The following is an 18,434-nucleotide window of genomic DNA, read 5'->3' as shown; positions in this document are numbered from 1 at the left end:
GCTGCCTCCAGCGTTGTTTTGGCTGCATTTGCAGCACCAGACTGAACTCCCTGGGGTGCGATCCTGAGCAGTGTGTATGGAGGTCCTGAGCTGCCCAGAGGACAAGACCCCCCTCTCAGCCTCGCTGATGTGGTCCAAAGGAAGGCAGAACAAAAGTTTGACACCAGCTTGGCAGCAGGAGCTGCCGGAAGGAGGCGTACAAGGTGCCATCCAACCGTCTTAGAGACTCCACTCCACATTTGTGTAGCGTTCACTCCTGAGCCTTTCTCCTGAAGATGAGCCGCAAAGCAGCCTACTGCGCAAAGGTAATATTTGCATGAATTGTTTGCCTCTGGCCCTACCTGCCCTGGCATGTGGCCCCCAGAAGGTTTCGAAGCAAATAATGTGGCCCTCAGGGCTGAAAATCTCCCCCTCTGAATGTAAGAACTGAATTTAAGAGTGGAAACATGAGGCACTGAGAGACCTAAAATTGACAGGCCTTTCCATCCTTATGAACTGTGCCATGTTTCCTAACTGTGCCTACTCAGAAGTAAGTCCTACTGAATTCAGTGGGCCTTACTCCTGGGTAAGTGCGGTTAGGATTGCAGCCAAGACTAAAGCATGGTAGTTGCCTGTTCTCCCTCCTTCCCTCCCTCCCTCCCTGTGTTGTTGCGTCACTATAGCAGACTGTAAGCGCTTTGAGAGCAGAGACCTGTCTGTGTTGCCTGGCTAACAATGTACATTGAGGACACTCTACTGATAAATAATCCCTTCTGTGCATGGAAGGGGCGACAGCTGATCTCCCCTGCCAGCCCCACAAGAACCCAGTGACCCGCTTTCCCCCACACCTCTGGAGTTGCACTACAGGGCTGAACTGCCAGGACTCAGCCTTAGTCACCTTGAGATGGTGTAACTCAGAAACGGCAAAATAAACGAACCAAAGAAGGCAGGGATGTGTCGACCTTGCGTTACGGTACCCGTTTCCTTCCTTTTTTTCTGCAGGACAAAAGGAGAAACAGGCAGAGGGGAGGAAGCGAGTGTCGCAGGCAGAGGGACGTGGAGCAGAGGGACCCAGACTTTGTCCAGAGAAGAGGCTCTGCCCGTCCGTCCGTCTGTCCTGATTCCTGGAAGTGTTTGAAGTTTCTCAGGCTGCAGGCGAAAAAGGCGATGGGTCTTCCCAACAGCCGACAGGGAGCACGGAAGGTCATGTTTCTAGCAGGTAAGCTGAGGAAAGGGCAGCAGCAGAGCATCTTTCTTGCACTCAAAAGGCTGCAGGTTCAATTCCTGGCTCTCCAGGTCAGGCTAGGATTGTCCATTCTTTGAAACCCTGGAGAGCCGCTGCCGTTCAGTGCAGGCAAAAGAGTCACAGAATCACAGAATTGTAGAGTTGGAAGGGACCCCAAGGGTCATCTAGTCCAACCCCCTGCAATGCAGGAATCCCAGCAAAAGTTTCCCTGGCAGGTGGCCACCCAACCTCTGCTTAAAAACCTCCAAGGAAGGAGAGTCCACCACCTCTCATGGGAGTCTGTTCCACTGTTGGTCGAACTCCCTTACTGCCAGAAAGTTCTTCCTGATGTTTAGTCGCAATCTCCTTTCTTGTAACTTAAAGCCCTGGGTTCGAGTCCTACCCTCCGGAGCCGGAGAAAACTCGCTCCATCTTCCAACGTGGCAGCAGCCCTTGAGATATTTGAAGACGGTTCTCATATCTCCTCTTAACCCAGCTCCTTCGACTGTTCCTCATAAGGCTTTGGTTTCCAGGCCCTTGATCTTCTCGGTCACTCTCCTCTGCACACGTTCCAGCTTGCCGATATCCTTCTTAAAATGTGGCTCCCTGGTTAGATGGATCAACAGCCTGGTTGCACAAGGCATAGGGCCAGAAGGGGACATTTTGCCACTTGAGACGGGGAGGGGGGGAACCTGCTGCCCCCAGACCACAATCTGCCTCCTCCTTGCAGCAGGAACACCTGCAGCTGAGGTGCTGGCAGCAAAGCAGCCGCCACAGCAGAACAGCTTGTTTTCACTGAGAATCCTGCATTGCAGGGGGTTGGAATCCCTTCCAATTCTATGATTTTAGGGTGCACAAATGGAGGAAATGGTGACAGGCAGAAACAAGTGGTGGGATGCACCCATGATGGGGGAGGTGGCAGGGGGTGCCCTCAGCAGGAGGGCACACTCCTAGTGGGGCAGAGGCGTGCCATGGCAGTAGGCAGTGTGCTCCTTGGACCCAAATCTGCCTCCTGAGCTGACCGCCTTTCTCTTTCTTATGGGCAGGCTGGCCCGATATCTTCAGTTCGGAAGAGCAAACTTCCTCTTTTCCCCTTCAAGGTACCATTTTCTGCCACACCCTGAAGCACAGAAAGACCCAGCTTCCTTTGTCCTTTATGGCAAACCCTCCAAGTGCCTCTCTTTTCCAGCGACGGCCCCAGATTTACCAAAGCTGTCCCAGTTTCTGAATTGATCCTGGAATGCCCCATTTTTCCTTTGTTATTGTTTAGTCGTTTAGTCGTGTCCGACTCTTTGTGACCCCATGGACCAGAGCACGCCAGGCACTCCTGTCTTCCACTGCCTCCCGCAGTTTGGTCAAACTCATGCTGGTAGCTTCGAGAACACTGTCTAACCATCTCGTCCTCTGCCGTCCCCTTCTCCTTGTGCCCTCCATCTTTCCCAACATCAGGGTCTTTTCCAGGGAGTCTTCTCTTCTCATGAGGTGGCCAAAGTATTGGAGTCTCAGCTTCAGGATCTGTCCTTCCAGTGAGCACTCAGGGCTGATTTCCTTAAGAATGGAGAGGTTTGATCTTCTTGCAGTCCATGGGAGTCTCAAGAGTCTTAGGAGATCCCTATTCACCTGATAAATATCGGAGTGTACAGTAGGGTGTCCCTATTTCCATCAGAGAAATGTTGGAGTGTATGGAGCTATCCAAACACACACACACCCCGAGCCAAGGAGATAAGTAACTATGCAACCTTTAGAAGACATCTGGAGGCAGACCTGTATAGGGAAGTTTTTTAAAAAAATGTTTCATGTTTCAAGTTGTTTTTATATATGTTGGAAGCCGCCCAGAGTGGCTGGGGCAACCCGGTCAGATGGGCAGGGGCAAGAATAATAAAACTGTTGTTGTTGTTAAGGAATAAAGGTAAAAGTAAAGGGACCCCTGACCATTAGGTCCAGTCGTGACCGACTCTGAGGTTGTGGCACTCGTCTCGCTTTACAGGCTGAGGGGGCTGGCGTTTGTCCACAAACGGTTTTCCCGGGTCATGTGGCCAGCATGACTAAGCCGCTTCTGGCGAAACCAGAACAGCGCACGGAAATGCCGTCTACCTTCCGGCCGGAGCGGTACCTATTTATCTTCTTGCACTTTGATGTGCTTTTGAACTGCTAGGTTGGCAGGAGTGTTAAGGAATAAGACGCCCCTATTTTCACCGGAGAAATGTTGGAGGGTATGTTATTGTGTGTGTTAGACCACTGCCCTGTAGAAGAAGTCTTACTCCATTTTTCCTCCCCTTTCCTTAGGTTTCCTCCTAAGCTGCATGTTGCAGCTGGTGCCAGCACAATTTCAACCCCAGTTGTCTTTGACCCCTGAGCCAATTGAGCCTTTTGTGGGCAAGGATGTCAAGCTGTCTCTGAGGAACGTCCCCCGGCAGTTCGCGCAGTGCCAGTGGTTCCGGCAAAGCCGCTCGGGGAGAGTGGAGAACATCTTCACGCAATTTGGGCAGAGGCAGCCAGAAAAAGGCCCCGGACACACCGGACGGGAGACGTTGAGAGATGGGTGCTCCTTGTATATCGCGAGGTTGACGCAGTCCGATGCGGCGAACTACACCGTGGTGATTCAGCTCGGCCCAGACCAGCAAACAGGCCAAGGGCAACAATTTGTAGGGAGAAACCTCTCAGACTCTTATTATTTGCAAATCTCAAGTAAGTACCAAACCGCTCGGTCGCCACCTTTTACAAAGAAAGGCTCCTGTTTCTTTAACCACAATGTAATGGGGAAAGGGCCATCCTTTTTTCTTAGCGTTGCACCAGAGGCAAAAGTGAGTAGGGTGGAGAACGTTAAGTTTTTCCTTCTTCTTCTTTTTAAATTGCTTTTTATTGAGTTTTAAATTGGTAATTCATCTACATATTCCATTCACTTTTTAACATATATTGCACACATATAAAAACCAAACAATAACAACATTTCTACACAATATTTCTTCCCACCACCTCAGTGCGGCTTTTTCTGTCTTCATTCTCTTTTCAGCTGTGCTGTTTTTCCTTAAGGTAAAGGGACCCCTGACCATTAGGTCTAGTTGTGACCGACTCTGGGGTTGTGGCGCTCATCTCACTTTATTGGCCAACGGAGCTGGCGTACAGCTTCCGGGTCATGTGGTCAGCATGACTAAGCCACTTCTGGCGAACCAGAGCGGCGCATGGAAACGCCGTTTACCTTCCCGCCGGAGCGGTACCTATTTATCTACTTGCACTTTGACGTGCTTTCGAACTGCTAGGTTGGCAGGAGCAGGGACCGAGCAACGGGAGCTCACCCCATCACAGGAATTCGAACCGCCAACCTTCTGATCGGCAAGCCCTAGGCTCTGTGGTTTAACCCACAGCGCCACCCGCGTCCCTTGTTTTTCCTTACTGCCTTTCTAATAGGTAATATATCTCATCTATCTGATCTTCATGTTGCAAAATTTAGTCGGAACATATCAAGGGTTCTTATCTGAGAACAATGTTTCCCCAGATAATCTTTTACACGTTCCCACTCCTTTTTTCTTTTTCTTTTTTCCCCTCTTTTGACATTTTGGTTTGGCTGGTTCCTAATTGCCTCTGTCATTCTTGCTAATTCCAAACACAATTTATCTTGCCATCTTCCTTTGTTGGTGTCCTGCCCCCCCCCCTCCAATTTCTAGCCATTAACATAGAATGCTCAGTTTTTCCTTTGCGCAGGAGGTTAGTCTCCACACAAACACCTCCCTATCCTCTGTCCAGGCAAGCAAGGGGCACTGTTGAAGTTCGGGGGCCCAGCCCCGCCAGGCAAACGCCCCCAGGGAGGTTCTGGAGCAGCAGCACCCGTGAAAGGCATGGCCTGGGGAGGATTCCAGGGGCCAGCGAGAGAGTTGTGGAGGGCCGGAGGTTCCCCCCAGCTCCTTGGATTGCCACTCGCTGCTGCAAATGTTCTCGCTGCTGCCAACTGCAACGGCACTTTGTTTAGGGAAGCTTTTAATGTTTAATAGGTTATTGTAGTTTAGTGTTCTGTTGGAAGCCGCCCAGAGTGGCTGGGGAAACCCAACCAGATGGGCGGGATATAAATAATAAATTATTATTATTATTATTATTATTATTATTATTACTACTACTACTACTACTACTACTACTGTTATTTTGACACCATGAAAGACTTGACTCTGCCACTCTCTGCAGGCAGGCCTCCTATATATCAAGGGCACAAGAGACCCGCTCTAAAAGAACGGCAGATAAAATTATTGGAGCTGGCTGAGATGGCAAAGCCGACATGTTTAATTAGAGAAAAATCATTGCTGGCACTGGTTAAGGACTGGAAATTTCTTATGGACTTTTTGCAGGATAGAGGAAATGAATGTGTACTATTGGGATTTGGATATTTTAAAAACACTACTTTATAGAAGACAGAATGGTTGTGGTTTAAGAAACGAATGTCATGTGTAGCCGCAGGACAGAGAGCCAAAAGTCATTTTTCTTCTATTTTATTTTAGTCTGTTCTTTCTCTTCTCTCTCGCTTTCTCTTTCTTTCGGTCTCTCCTTGTCTTGTATTTTCTTTTTTCTGGCTTTGTTCTTTTTTAGACTAAGTAGCTGTTTTATCTTAGCATATTATAAAAAAAGCTAGTTTGTAATGTATATGTATTTTTGTATATCTATGGATGAGTATCAATAAATAAGTGTGTGTGTGTAGGGCACAACAGCAGGCAGATTTTCTGGTCAGTTGGCAACCCCTAATGCGATCTCAGCGCACTCCTATCAATTCACCATCCATTTCTAGAAGTTTTGGCTCTAAATAAATTTAAAATTGTAGGGTCAGAAAAGACAGTGGGAATTTTCTGCCTTTTAAACCAACTCCTGTATCCTTTGGGGGTGGGGCATAGAACATTGTTGGAAGATTTTCCCCAGTACTTGCCTAGGGCTGCCATATCTGCCACAGTGATCCATGCGACGGTCACCTCCAGGCTTGACTACTGTAACTCGCTCTACGCGGGGCTGCCCTTGAAGCTGTCCCAGAAACTCCAGCAGGTGCAGAATGCTGCAGCGAGGCTCCTCACGGGGTCCCTGCCATGGGAGCATATTCACCCAGTGCTTTTCAAGCTGCACTGGCTCCCGGTGGAGTACAGGGTCAGATTTAAGGTGCTGCTTTTGACCATTAAAGCCCTTCACGGCCTAGGACCCTCGTACCTACGGGACCGCCTCTCCCGGTATGCCCCACGGAGAGCCTCAAGGTCCATAAATAACAACACCCTAGTGGTCCCGGGCCCTAAGGAAGTTAGATTGGCTTCAACCAGAGCCAGGGCCTTTTCAACTCTGGCCCCGGACTGGTGTAACACTCTGCCTCATGAGACCAGGGCCCTGCAGGATCTGATTTCTTTCCGCAGGGCCTGTAAGACAGAGTTGTTCCGCCTGGCCTTTGGCTTGGAGCCAATTTGATTCCCTTCCTCCCTCTCTTTCTTTTTTCTTTTCCTTCTCCTCCTGCGATGAGGCTACATTTTAATATTTTAATGTTCCATTATTTTAATGTTGTATTTTATTTTTGTTTTTAAGTTGTAATCATTCATCTTGTTTTTATTATTGCTTGTAAGCCGCTCTGAGCCCGGCCTTGGTTGGGGAGGGCGGGGTATAAATAAAAAAATATTATTATTATTATATCTCCGGGGTTTCCCAGACCTATCTGAGATTTGAATGCCAGGAAAAAAACACCTCTGTGTGGATTTTTGCCCGTGCTGATAAAAGCTTCAGCTGCTCATTTTAAGGCTACTGTCCAAAAGGCGTAGGAGCAGGGACTATGAAAAAAGTGGCAATCCAGCAAGGGGGGGGGGGGGAGCAAAGTTATTTAAGACTAGTTTGGCCCTTTCCACATAAAGTTGCTAGTTGACCGGAAAGGAAAGGAAAGGAGATAGGCTGCACAAGCTAGGTTTGCAGAAGCACAGTGATAACATTTGGCAAAGTCTGCGGGTCCAGCTGCTGATTGCGGCACAGGAGTGCAAGCTGAGAAATAAGTTGGCAACCTGCTTTCCAAATATAGATATACCGTATTGGCCGGAATATAAGCCATACCTTTAAAATTCAAAGGGGGGGCGGAGACAATACCCGAATATAAGCCGCTCCCTTAAAATTCTGCAGGCACTCACACGTGTAAATGGCAAATGTACAAGAAAATCCTACAGTGATATCGTAAAAGCCCATTTTGTAAGGTCTCAAATTTAAGCCACGCTTTAACTTTCCACGGTCGGAATTTGGGGGGAAATGCAAGGCTTATATTCAGGCCAATACGGTATATTCAACTCTCATCCTGAGCCATGTGAAATCCTCACGAATTCTATTTTTACAGGCCTCATGTCCATAAACCTCAACCCACAGCGTCCTGTTCAAGGTCAGGACCTCACCCTGACCCCGCAAAATGCCCCAAAGCAATTAAGCTTTTGCAAGTGGGTCATACACCCCAGGGGCGGGAAAGAAAAAGTTCTCGAATACGACCCAGAGGACACAGACCAGCAAAGCTTGTCCCAAGGCAGAACGACTTTGAGGCAGGATTGCACCTTGCACATCAGGCAGCTTGATGTTTCTGACACCGGCAACTACACGGTGAAGATCGAATCTCTTCTGAACCAGCAGCAACAACCAGGGCAGCAGCCTGAAATAGGAGACTTTCAGGTGCACAAGGGACAGGTCTATCTTGACGTCGTCCAACAATCTGGCAAGTATCCATCCTCTCCAAAGCTCTACACCGTACGGCAGCCACCTGCTTAAATAAAAAATGACTTCTTCCTTTTTGGGCCCCTTAAAAGCGTTTTTAACATCATCAAACCACTCCATCGATTAGACATTGAAACCCCACTGCAAGCGCTAGGGGGCGCCAAACTTAACATTTGCATTCCAGGGCAAAACATTTCCTTGGTCAAGAGGAGTCCCTTGTAGTGCTTTCTCTCCTGCTGCGGTTTAACTTCTGACACCACTGTTGCACTTTTCCAAAGAGTGGTGGAAAGTAATGGGATTGGTTGCAGGTCTTAATTTCTCTCCGGCTTCCCAATGAAAGAAACGCAAACTTGGCGGGTTGCTCACAGCATGCTGCTGTCCTGAGCATCTTAAGCAGGTGCTGAGTTGCTGTGCTATGGAGATGCAGAGAGTCTGGTCTCTGGAGAAGGCCAGGCAAGAGTAGCAGAAGGCGAATCCTGACCATAAATTGATCAACTAGTCCTCCTCTCTTTTAGGTCCTGCCCACACCACGTATTTAAAGCACTTTGATGCCACTTTAAACCGTCATGGCTTCCCCCCAAAGGATTCTGGGAAGTGTAATTTGCTATGGTGGTTGAGAGTTGTTAGGAGACACCTTCCCCTCACAGAACCACAATTCCCAGAAATCCCTGGGAAGAGGTATAATATATGTATGCTATACCAGCGGGTGCCCAATATGTGTCCTTATTTATTGGTTTCTGCTACACAGTTTGCAGTCCAGCATCCATTTTGGACCAGCTCCCAAGAACTTAGCTCCAACTGTTTCTTAAGAGAGCAGTTTGCCTTTTGGCCACTAGGCGGCAACCACATAAATATATACAACATTGCAAGAGGGAATGGAGAACTGGTAGCTCTGTGAGGGGAATTGGAGCTTCCTAACAATCCCCAGCAACTTTTCAGCAGGCTAAATTTCCCAGGATTCTTTGCGGGGAAGTCGTGGCTGTTTAAAGTGGTGCAGTACTCCTTTCAACAGACAGTGGAACCTTGGCTCCCGAATGGCTTAGATGCCGAACAAATCGGCTCCCGAATGCCACAAACCCGGAAGTAAGTGCTCCGGTCCGCAAACGTCTTTCAGAAGCCGAATGTCCAACGCAGCTTCAGCTTGAGTGCAGGAAGCTCCTGCAGCCAATCGGAAGCTGCGCCTCGGTTTTTGAACGGTTTTGGGAGCCGAACGGACACCCGGAACGGATTAAGTTCGAGAACCAAGGTACCACTGCATAGTACAGACAGGGCCTTGATCTAAGAAGTACTTAGATTGAGTACTAAGAAGTACCCAGCCAGATGGGTGGGGTATAAATAATATATTATTATTATTATTATTATTATTATTATTATTATTATTATACAGGGCCTTGATCTAAGAAGTACCATATTTTTTGCTCTATAAGACTCACTTTTTCCCTCCTAAAAAGTAAGGGGGAATGCGTGTGCGTCTTATGGAGCGAATGCAGGCTGCACAGCTATCCCAGAAGCCAGAACAGCAAGAGGGATTGCTGCTTTCACCGCGCAGCGATCCCTCTTGCTGTTCTGGCTTCTGAGATTCAAAATAATTTTTTTTCTTGTTTTCCTCCTCCAAAAACTAGGTGCATCTTGTGTTCTGCTGCGTCTTATAGAGTGAAAAATATGGTACTTAGATTAAGTACTATAAAGTACCCCACCAGATGGGTGGGGTATAAATAAATTATTATTATTATTATTATTATTATTATTATTATTATTATTAAAAGGGAAGACAGCAAGCCCCAGGTTGGGAGAGTCGTCCCTGCCTCATTCTCTCACACCGGAGGGAACGCCTTGTCTAAAAAACGTTCATTCTGCCATCTTGGGACTTTAAACTATTGTTTCAGCCATGTGCAAATCAGTGCCATCCCATGCGCACCTGTTTGAGGATGCTTTGACTCTTCAAAATAAAGTTGCCAACTTACCTTGTACGGCCAGGTGGTGGGGAGTTTTGGAGACATTTAATTTACGCAGATTGAATCACTACCTAAGCTGTTTATTTAAGGTTTATTTAACAGTTGGAAAGACCTGGTTGCGTGGGTGTTGGAACGCACCTCCGGATCGCAACAGGGCAGCTGTTTGGAGCCGAATTCTGGATCAATGCTTTCATCCCCAATCCTTTTCCCCCTCTTTCAGGTCATGACCCCCAAAAAGGTCATGGCCCCCAAAAAGGTCGTGCCTCTGCCTCTTTGACCTACAGTGCAGCCGTCGTCGCTGGGACCTTGCTTGGATCGCTCGCCTGGGCAGATGCCCTGATGCCCGTCTTCTCCGGGCTATTCTGTGAGTGGCACACAAACCGCTAGGATACGCAGCTTCAGAAATGAGGATAAGGCTCTCTCTTGAGGGCTGCTAGTCATAGTGGCAGAAGGTCTCTGAAAACCAGCCACTGGGGAATGAGAGGCTTCTCAAAGACATCTGGTAGGCTGCTGTGAGGAAACGGTGCTGGACTAGACAGACCTTTGCTCTGACCCAGTGGGGTTCTTCTTAAGTCCCTAGAGATGGGAATAAGGACCAGTGGCAAAGCGTTTTGTTTTGGCCCATATGCCACATTCATCATTGGCCATCCCACACTCTCACACAGACAGGCTCACACACCATCATACCTTCCGACACGACATGGCACAAATCCGGGACACCATCTTTCGGGTCTGAAATCCTGCACAAGTCACATGGCCTGTGTGAGATCACAGATCTGGGAAAGGCACTTTTTCGGGGTGAGTTTTCAGCCTGAAATTGCACAACCACAAGGTTCCCAAAGTGGCCGCCTTTCTCTCTCAGGAAGAAACGGGACGTCCCAGTTTTTTCCAGATCAGTTGACAGGAATGCACCATACCTTTAAAGCAAACATGTTCACCCCAAAGAAGCCTGGGAACTGTATTATTATTATTATTATTATTATTATTATTATTATTCATTTCATTTCAATACTGCTTTATATTTTTAAGAAAAAATCTCAAAGCGGTTTACAGCACATTAAAACAATCCAGAATCAAACATTTCCAAAGAAAGTCAAATATAAAGTATACAGTCAAGGCAACATAATTAACAGGAAACTAAAATATTACCTTAACAGATTTCAAAATGAAACATTACAAAGGAGGTCAGCTACAGAATACATATTTGACACAAACAAAGTTGACAAAAAAAATCTTAAACATTTCAAAAGAAAATATTGCCAAGGGCAGTCAAATATGAAATGCACATTTAAAACAGTACCATTTACAGAGCTAGGACCCCCCAGCACAACAAACCACAGTTCCCAAGATTTATCGGGTGGGAGGGGGAATGTTCTATAAATGTTCCAGGGTTTGAATTTCCGCTGGAGCACAAAGCTCCCTTGGCCACCTTGAGCCACTCGCCCTGTCCTACCTAGCAGAATTGTTGCAAGGCTAAAATAGGACAATCTCTGTGTTTCTTTATCACTGGAGGAAGGGCAGGATGTGGACGTACTTAATGAACCCATTTCCTCCGCCCTTTTAGGCTCCCTCACTTCCCTGAGGCGCAAAGTCATCCCGTGAATGAATGATGAGTTTGGCGGAAAGTCCCTAACTTTTGCAAGGTATGTTGACAGCCTATTGGGTTGGTAGTGACAGCGGGGGCTCAATCTCACAGGATCCACAGCTTCTGGGGCGTTTGCTCCTTCCCCAGTTTGGGCTCAAATTCAGCTCGTAGGAAACCAGTGTCATGCGGTGCTTCTCCTCCCCTGCCCAGAGCTAGGACACCAAGAAAATCCATAAATCCAAAGCCAACTGATCAGAAGAACCTTGCGCAGCCTGCTCTTTTGCCTTTAACAGCAGTTTGATCTGCATGAAACATTAACTAGTCAAACTGCTTTCAAGCACAGCAATGAAGACATCAAAAACCCATGTGGACCTGTCTATCAATAAAGGCTTTCCAGGTACCCTAGGTTTGGGGCTTAGCCAAGTACAGTGGACGCTCGGGTTGCGAACGTGATCCGTGCACATTCGCAACCCGCAGTGTTCGCAACCCGCAGCGGCCCGTCTGCGCATGCACGGGTTGTGATTTGGCACTTCTGCACATGCGCAAAGTGCAATTTAGCGCTTCTGCACATGTGTGACTGCTGAAACCCGGACATAACCCATTCCGGTACTTCCAAGTTTTGGCGGGTCCGTAACCTGAAAATATGCAACCTGAAGCGTCTGTAACCTGAGGTATGACTGTAGCTCAGTGAGGGAGAATCGTCTTGCGCACTGAAGGTCCCTGGTTCAAATCCCGGCATCGCCAAGTAGGGCTGGGGGAGATCCCACACCTGACAGCTAAATGGACCGGTGTTCTGATTTGCTACAAAGCAGCTTCTGTCCTGATTCCCACTCAGGCCCTGATGACATGAGAGTGAGGAAAGGGCCTTCTTTGAGGCAGAGTAGAGGTAAAGTCTCAGCAACAGGTAGCGACTCACGCCTGAGCGACAGGAAAGACAAGTCCAGTTGGGCTGAAAGGGCCGGTTCCAGTTTACAGAGAGTCCAAGATCTGGACAAGCAGTTCAGAACTGGGCGGAAGCATTAGGGCTGTCCCAAGGGGCAAGGCTTGCTTACTCACAGGACTCTCCTGCCACACAAGACTCCTGAGGGAAGGCGGTCACTGTGTTGGAAGAAGGTCTGTTCCCAGAAATAGGGGCACTACCGGGGCCTGGGTGACCAAGCCGTGCCCCACTCCTGGCGCTGCTTCCTGCAACCCTGGCTGTTGGCTAGGGTAAAGTCCTGTTTCCCATCCAGAGCTAGGGTTGCCATATTTCAAAAAGTGAAAATCCGGACACAAAAGTTGCTGCTGCTGTTGTTTTTTGGCCAAAGTTGCTGAGCTTTTTTGTTTGTTTGCAAAAAACACCAAAAAACAAAACCACTGAAGTTTTTGAGCTATTTTTAAGGATACCTCCGTATCTAAACTTTCGACATGGTTTTCCCGGCCGGACACTGCTTATGACTGTCATATTCCGGCTATATTCGGGAAATTATGGACATATGGCCACCCTATCAGCCATATCTTGGGAGGGAGAAATTCCTGCTTCCTCTGGACCTCCTCTCCCATCCCCCTCCTTGTCCGTCTGAGCCACCTGAGCCTGCCGTCACCTCTGGACTCAGGACAGCCTCCTGTGTTCCTATGACTTACCAGAGAGTGGTCCTTCTTCCGTCCTGGCATTGGAACCTGCCATCTTTGGAACACCCTCTCCTGGGATGGTTATCTTTTAGGCAGCAGGCTAAGTCCATCCTGCCTTTCCAAAGCATTTGGTTCTAAGGAAAAGCAAGACATTCCGGGATCAAATCAGAACCTGGGGTGGTTTCTGTAAATCGGGGACTGTCCCTGGAAAACAGGGGCACTTGGATGGTCTTTTTAAGAGGCACAAGCCACTGCAATCCATTGTGGCGTTGGAAAAAGCTGGGTGGATTTCCCCCCTGGAGCAGGTGGCAAAGCTTGAAGTAGCCACCAGGTGGCACCAGGCTTGACACCAACCACAAAGGCAGCCTCCCGCTTACAAAAAGGGGATGATTTTCTCCAGTGGTGCTGAACATTTCCTGCGAGACAAATTGCCAAACAAACACGCACATGAAAGCCCCCAACGCCTTGGTGATCTGCAGAAACCAGCAGGTAAAGTTTCACCCCGCACAGGAATGAGCATTGTTACCTACGAATGCCTACCGATCTAGTTGCTTTAAAAGGCACAGGAGCAGGGGTTGCTAGGAAAAGTTGGCAGCTCTGAATGTGACTCCTGCTGGCAGTGGGTTATTGCTGCTGCATCCAGTTTTTTGTTCATGCTCGACAATAAGCTACCGTATTTTTCGCTCCATAAGACGCACCTGACCATAAGACGCACCTAGTTTTTAGAGGGGGAATGCAAGGGGAAAAAATTATTTAAAGGGAGTGCTGTACAGAGCTCCCTCTCGCTGTTCTGGCTTCTGGGATAGGCATGTGAAGCCTCCTCAGGGCAGCGGGATGAAGGCTCCCTGTGCCCTGAAGAGGCTTCGCGCGGCTAAGCCAGAAGCTAGAACAGCAAGAGGGAGCGCTGCGCAGCAATCCCTCTCCCTGTTCTGGCTTCTGGGATAGCCGCACAGCCTGCATTCGCTCCATAAGACACACACATACACATTTCCACTTACATTTTAGGAGGGGGAAAGTGTGTCTTATAGAGCGAAAAATACGGTACTCAGCTCGAAATGATTTCGCCACGTGTTCATCTTGCCTCTCTTTTCCTTCTCCTCTTGCAAACTTTATTTTGTAAGTTGTTTGGGGCAAAGAACTCTCTCTCTCTCTCTCTCTCTCTCTCTCTCTCTCTCTCTGTCAGCTTATACTGTACAAGCTCCACATCGCTAACACCCTATGAATATTCTAATATTCTAATCTCCAAATCTTTCCACAGCCTCACCATCTGGGCAACAGATTCCCGATAACCAGGAAGGCCTCTCTACCTCTTTCTATGCCGTGGATGAAGAAATATCCTGGATCCTGTGCAGTCTTACATATAAAAACTTTATTTCATTTCTGTTAATACAAAAAAAAAAATGTAAAGGTTTCTAAAACTTCTATCCAGCATTCAATCAACTCAGCGTACACTCGTTGGAATTAATAGACATGATGAACTTAGGCCCATTAATTTCACTGGGTATCCTCTGATGTAGACAGTGCACAAGATGTGCAACTTATAGAAACTCAGAAAAGTATATCAAACCTTTGTAGCTTGTTTTCCCATACTTATCAGATGTTACCCAGTTTTGAACAAACTTATTGTAAACAGCCTGTTGGTGCTTTTCCTGATACTTTTTCAAATAAAGTGTTGCTTTTTTCTGCCTTAAAGCTGCAAATTTTCATTTCGGCTGCATGATTTGGCCCTTTGCTACCCATCTGGAACAGATCTCTGCTGTTCTTTTAACACTTTCCTGGGCCTTCTGCACCCAGCATGGACTCCGGGTCTGCAGCACAGAAAGGGGTCAAGGGGTGGTGGTGAATAAAAGGATTAGTGGGGTAAAAGAATTGACATGGTGGAAGTTTATAAAATTGTGCATGGCAGAGAGAAAGTGGAACAGAAGCCAGCCAGCAATAAATCACACGGAGTAGGTGAAGTCAACTCTTTATTAGAAGGAACAAGGTCTGCTCAGGGGAGCCAGGCCTCCATGAGCACAGCAGGTCTATTGGGGAGACAAAAGGTCCTTGCCTTACCACAGCTGTCCCAGGATCCTCCTCCCTGGTAGCCTTCCCAAGCAATCTGAGACTTCGTTGCCATGCCTCTCTTTGCTCCGTCCTCTTCCTACCTCTGCGGGTTCTGTGAGACAAGGAGGGGAGCTTGTCGCAGCAGGAGGGTGAAAACACCCCTGACTCTTCACCAGCCTGACTCCTCTCTGCCTCTTGGCCCTCTCCTGATTCAGCTTCTGCCTCTGATTCTGGACTGCTTTCTGCCACAGATTCTCCCTGCTCATTAAGTCCTGTTACCCCTCCAGCTTCCTGACCTCCTCTTTCTTCCCAGTCTTCTCCCTCTGATCGCTCATCATCATCCCACCACCACTCCCGGGGCTCTGAGCCTTCTTCCTTTGGGGGGGTTCCCCACCTGGCTCCTCCCACCATTCCTCTGCATCCAGCCAGTCCAAGACATCTTCTCTGGAGAAATCTGAGGGTTCCCTTGGACAAAAAACAAAGACACCAGCCAGGAATACCAGAGCAAAACAGCAGCCAGTAGGCTTGGTCTTTATTGAAGACTGTCGCGACAGGACTATCACCTGCCACAAGGTAGAACAAGATGGAAGCCCCAAACAAAAGAGCCCCCAAACTTTTATTAGCTGCTAATCCCAATGTTACACCCCCCCCAAACTACATCACTCATACATCATGGTTACATCATGAAAGGGGAGGTCTGGTGGCAGTAATCTGAGCATCCTGGACCCTGCCCCATGGTTCCCCTTGCCCTCCACCAAACACCCATCAAGTGAAGCAAAAGAGATATTTACATTTCCCTGTTTCCCAGCCAAGTTAATCACACCCTTTTGTCTTCATCTGGGTTTACTATTTTTGGAATGGCTACCTGTCTGGCACTCAGATATCAGGATGCCAGGAATTATCACTCAGGCAGAGGGGCTGCTGAGTAGCTGAGCTCGCATGTCTATATGAATTTCTGAAGTTTTCCCTGTGAGCCAGTACACACAGATACATCTATCAGTGAATTGTTACATTTGGTGTCATGCAGCAGAGGCCCTTTTAATAGATGGGAAGAAACTGCGATGAAGTGTTTTGTGGGGACAAATCACAAAAGTCACAAAAGTGATTGTGCTGATTTTGGTAGTGGGCTGCATGTGCATGATATCTGCTGGAGGGGCAACCCCCCCCCCCAACCGATACATAAATTCCTGCAACACTACCAAGCTAGGTCCGATGGGAGTGAGTGGCCTTTTCAGTGGTGGCCCCCTGGATATGGTATGCCCTCTCCAGAGAGAGCCAGGAACTAGAGGACCTTGTTCCACTTCCTTGACAGAGTTGTCATTGCTATTTTCACGGACTCTCCTGCTGCGCCGTTAATTGCCGGCTGACACAGTCACGTCGCTATGGGGTGAAGCTTCCGCCGCCCCCCATCTCCTTGCCCGAGAGAAACACTCTGCCTACATTCAGATCCCTCCAGGTGACCTAATTCCTGGGCACCTTTGCCCTGGTTTGCCTGCAGAAACCTTACGTGGAGATGAGATTATATCCGGCCTTTAGTGAGCATTCCTCCCAATTTGCTCTCAGGGTGTTGATTAAAAGCCTTCCCGTTAATCATTCCCCTCCGCCACTTTCCAAACCGGATTTGTTGTGACAGGGCGACGGAGCCCTTTAAATCACATTAATTGCACAAACCTAAACTTCCGGTATGCGCCTGAATCCCTCCCGCAAAACCGCGGCAGTCTGGAAGCACCCATAATTTTTCTGCACGGCAGGCTGCCCTGGAAGGCGCAGGAGCACGTTGGAAAGCGGCTGCCCCACATTCCAAATTCCTGACACCTAGAGAAGTGGAGCAGGGTGTCTGCCATACGCGGCGGCCGGGAAGAGCAATGGGGTGGCGTCTCCTTGCTCAAGAATCTCTGGAAGTTTCTTAATTGCAGCCTGGCATTGATCATTAGCTAACCGGTTAACAAATACGGGAATAAAAACCCTCTCCAGGGTGCAGCTGACTAACCAAAGCAAGTTGAATCCCAGGGAAAGGTTCCAACTGGGATAAAGATTAACTAACAGGGCCAGCAACAAAATGTTGCAGCGTGGAATGTCCCGCTCAGGGTTCCAGCAACTCAGCCAGCCATGCCCTTATCCCAGGACCTGCAACACCATTCCTGCTTTCCCCTCAGTTTTCCATCTCTGCCCCCTCCCCCTGAGCCTCAAACTGTCCCAATTTTCCAGGGACATCCCTGATTTATAGAAGCCATCCTGGTTTCTGATTTTTCCCATTTTTCCTCAGGATGTCCCTATTTTCATTGGAAAAATGCTGGAGGGTATGGAGTTATACGACCCCCCCCCCAAGCCGTCTGAAGGCAATCCTGTATACGGAAGGTTTTTTAAACATTTTATTATGTTTCTTATATATGTTGGACACTGCCCAGAGTGGCTGGGGCAACTCAGTAAGATGTGTGGGGTATAAACAGTAAAATTATCATTATGGAATGTGACGTCCCTATTTTCATCGGAGAAATGTTGGAGGGTACGCCCCCACAACACTTTTGTTGGCTCCGAGCATGCTCACTCCTGGCCCTTTAGGGTGTTCCTTCCTCAATATTTTTGTAATTCTGCACTCACACAAATCTTAGCATGCAGTCCCTCATAAGCATCACTGTTGGGGTTCAGAGCTCCCCCTCTTATTCCAACCCCTTTGCTTCCTGAGCAGCTTGAACAGCATCGAGTGTATTTGGGGAGGGTCTTGTTGATTTGGTTATTATTATTTTTGTTCTTGTTTTTATCATGTATTTGGTGTTTTTATATTGTATTTTTATGTTGCGAACCACCCGGAAATCTGCAGATGACGGCCAGTACAGTGGTACCTCGGGTTACATACACTTCAGGTTACAGACTCCACTAACCCAGAAATAGTACCTCAGGTTAAGAACTTTGCTTCAGGATGAGAACAGAAATCAGGCGGTGGCAGCGCAGCGGCAGCAGCAGGAGGCCCCATGAGCTAAAGTGGTACTTCAGGTTAAGAACAGTTTCTGGTTAAGAACGGACCTCTGGAATGAATTAAGTACACAACCAGAGGTACCACTGTACAGTCATACCTTGGTTCTCAAACAGCTTAGTTGCCGAACAAATCGGCTCCCAAACGCCACAAACCCGGAAGTTAAGTGTTCCGGTTTGCGAATGTTTTTCAGAAGCCGAACGTCCAACAAGCTCCTGCAGCCAATCAGAAGCCGTGCCTTGGTTTTTGAACTGTTTCGTGAATCGAACGGACTCCCGGAATGGATTAAGTTCGAGAACAAAGGTACCACTGTATACAAATTAACTAAATAAATAATAACATTCACACACTAAAGCAGCCCAGTTT

General features: G+C 48.0%; 1 protein-coding gene across 1 annotated transcript; it reads left to right on the top strand.

Moving 5' to 3' along the window:
* Positions 1-502: 502 nt before the first annotated feature.
* LOC308483123 (cell adhesion molecule CEACAM3-like) lies at positions 503-14,731 on the top strand (the record flags this gene model as incomplete). Its single annotated transcript, XM_081016709.1, has 7 exons — positions 503-565; positions 982-1,198; positions 3,491-3,892; positions 7,533-7,898; positions 10,073-10,216; positions 11,417-11,495; positions 14,307-14,731. 6 exons carry the CDS (start codon positions 503-505, stop codon positions 11,452-11,454), a joined length of 1,230 nt encoding a protein of 409 aa, XP_080872835.1. The 3' UTR covers positions 11,455-11,495; positions 14,307-14,731.
* Between the last annotated feature and the right edge of the window lie 3,703 nt (positions 14,732-18,434).

This window comes from Podarcis pityusensis (assembly GCF_964106645.2).
Source record: "Podarcis pityusensis genome assembly, chromosome: 8".
NCBI lineage: Eukaryota > Metazoa > Chordata > Lepidosauria > Squamata > Lacertidae > Podarcis > Podarcis pityusensis.
Note: the sequence above shows the minus strand (reverse complement) of the source record. Positions and strands in the feature narration are given on the sequence as shown.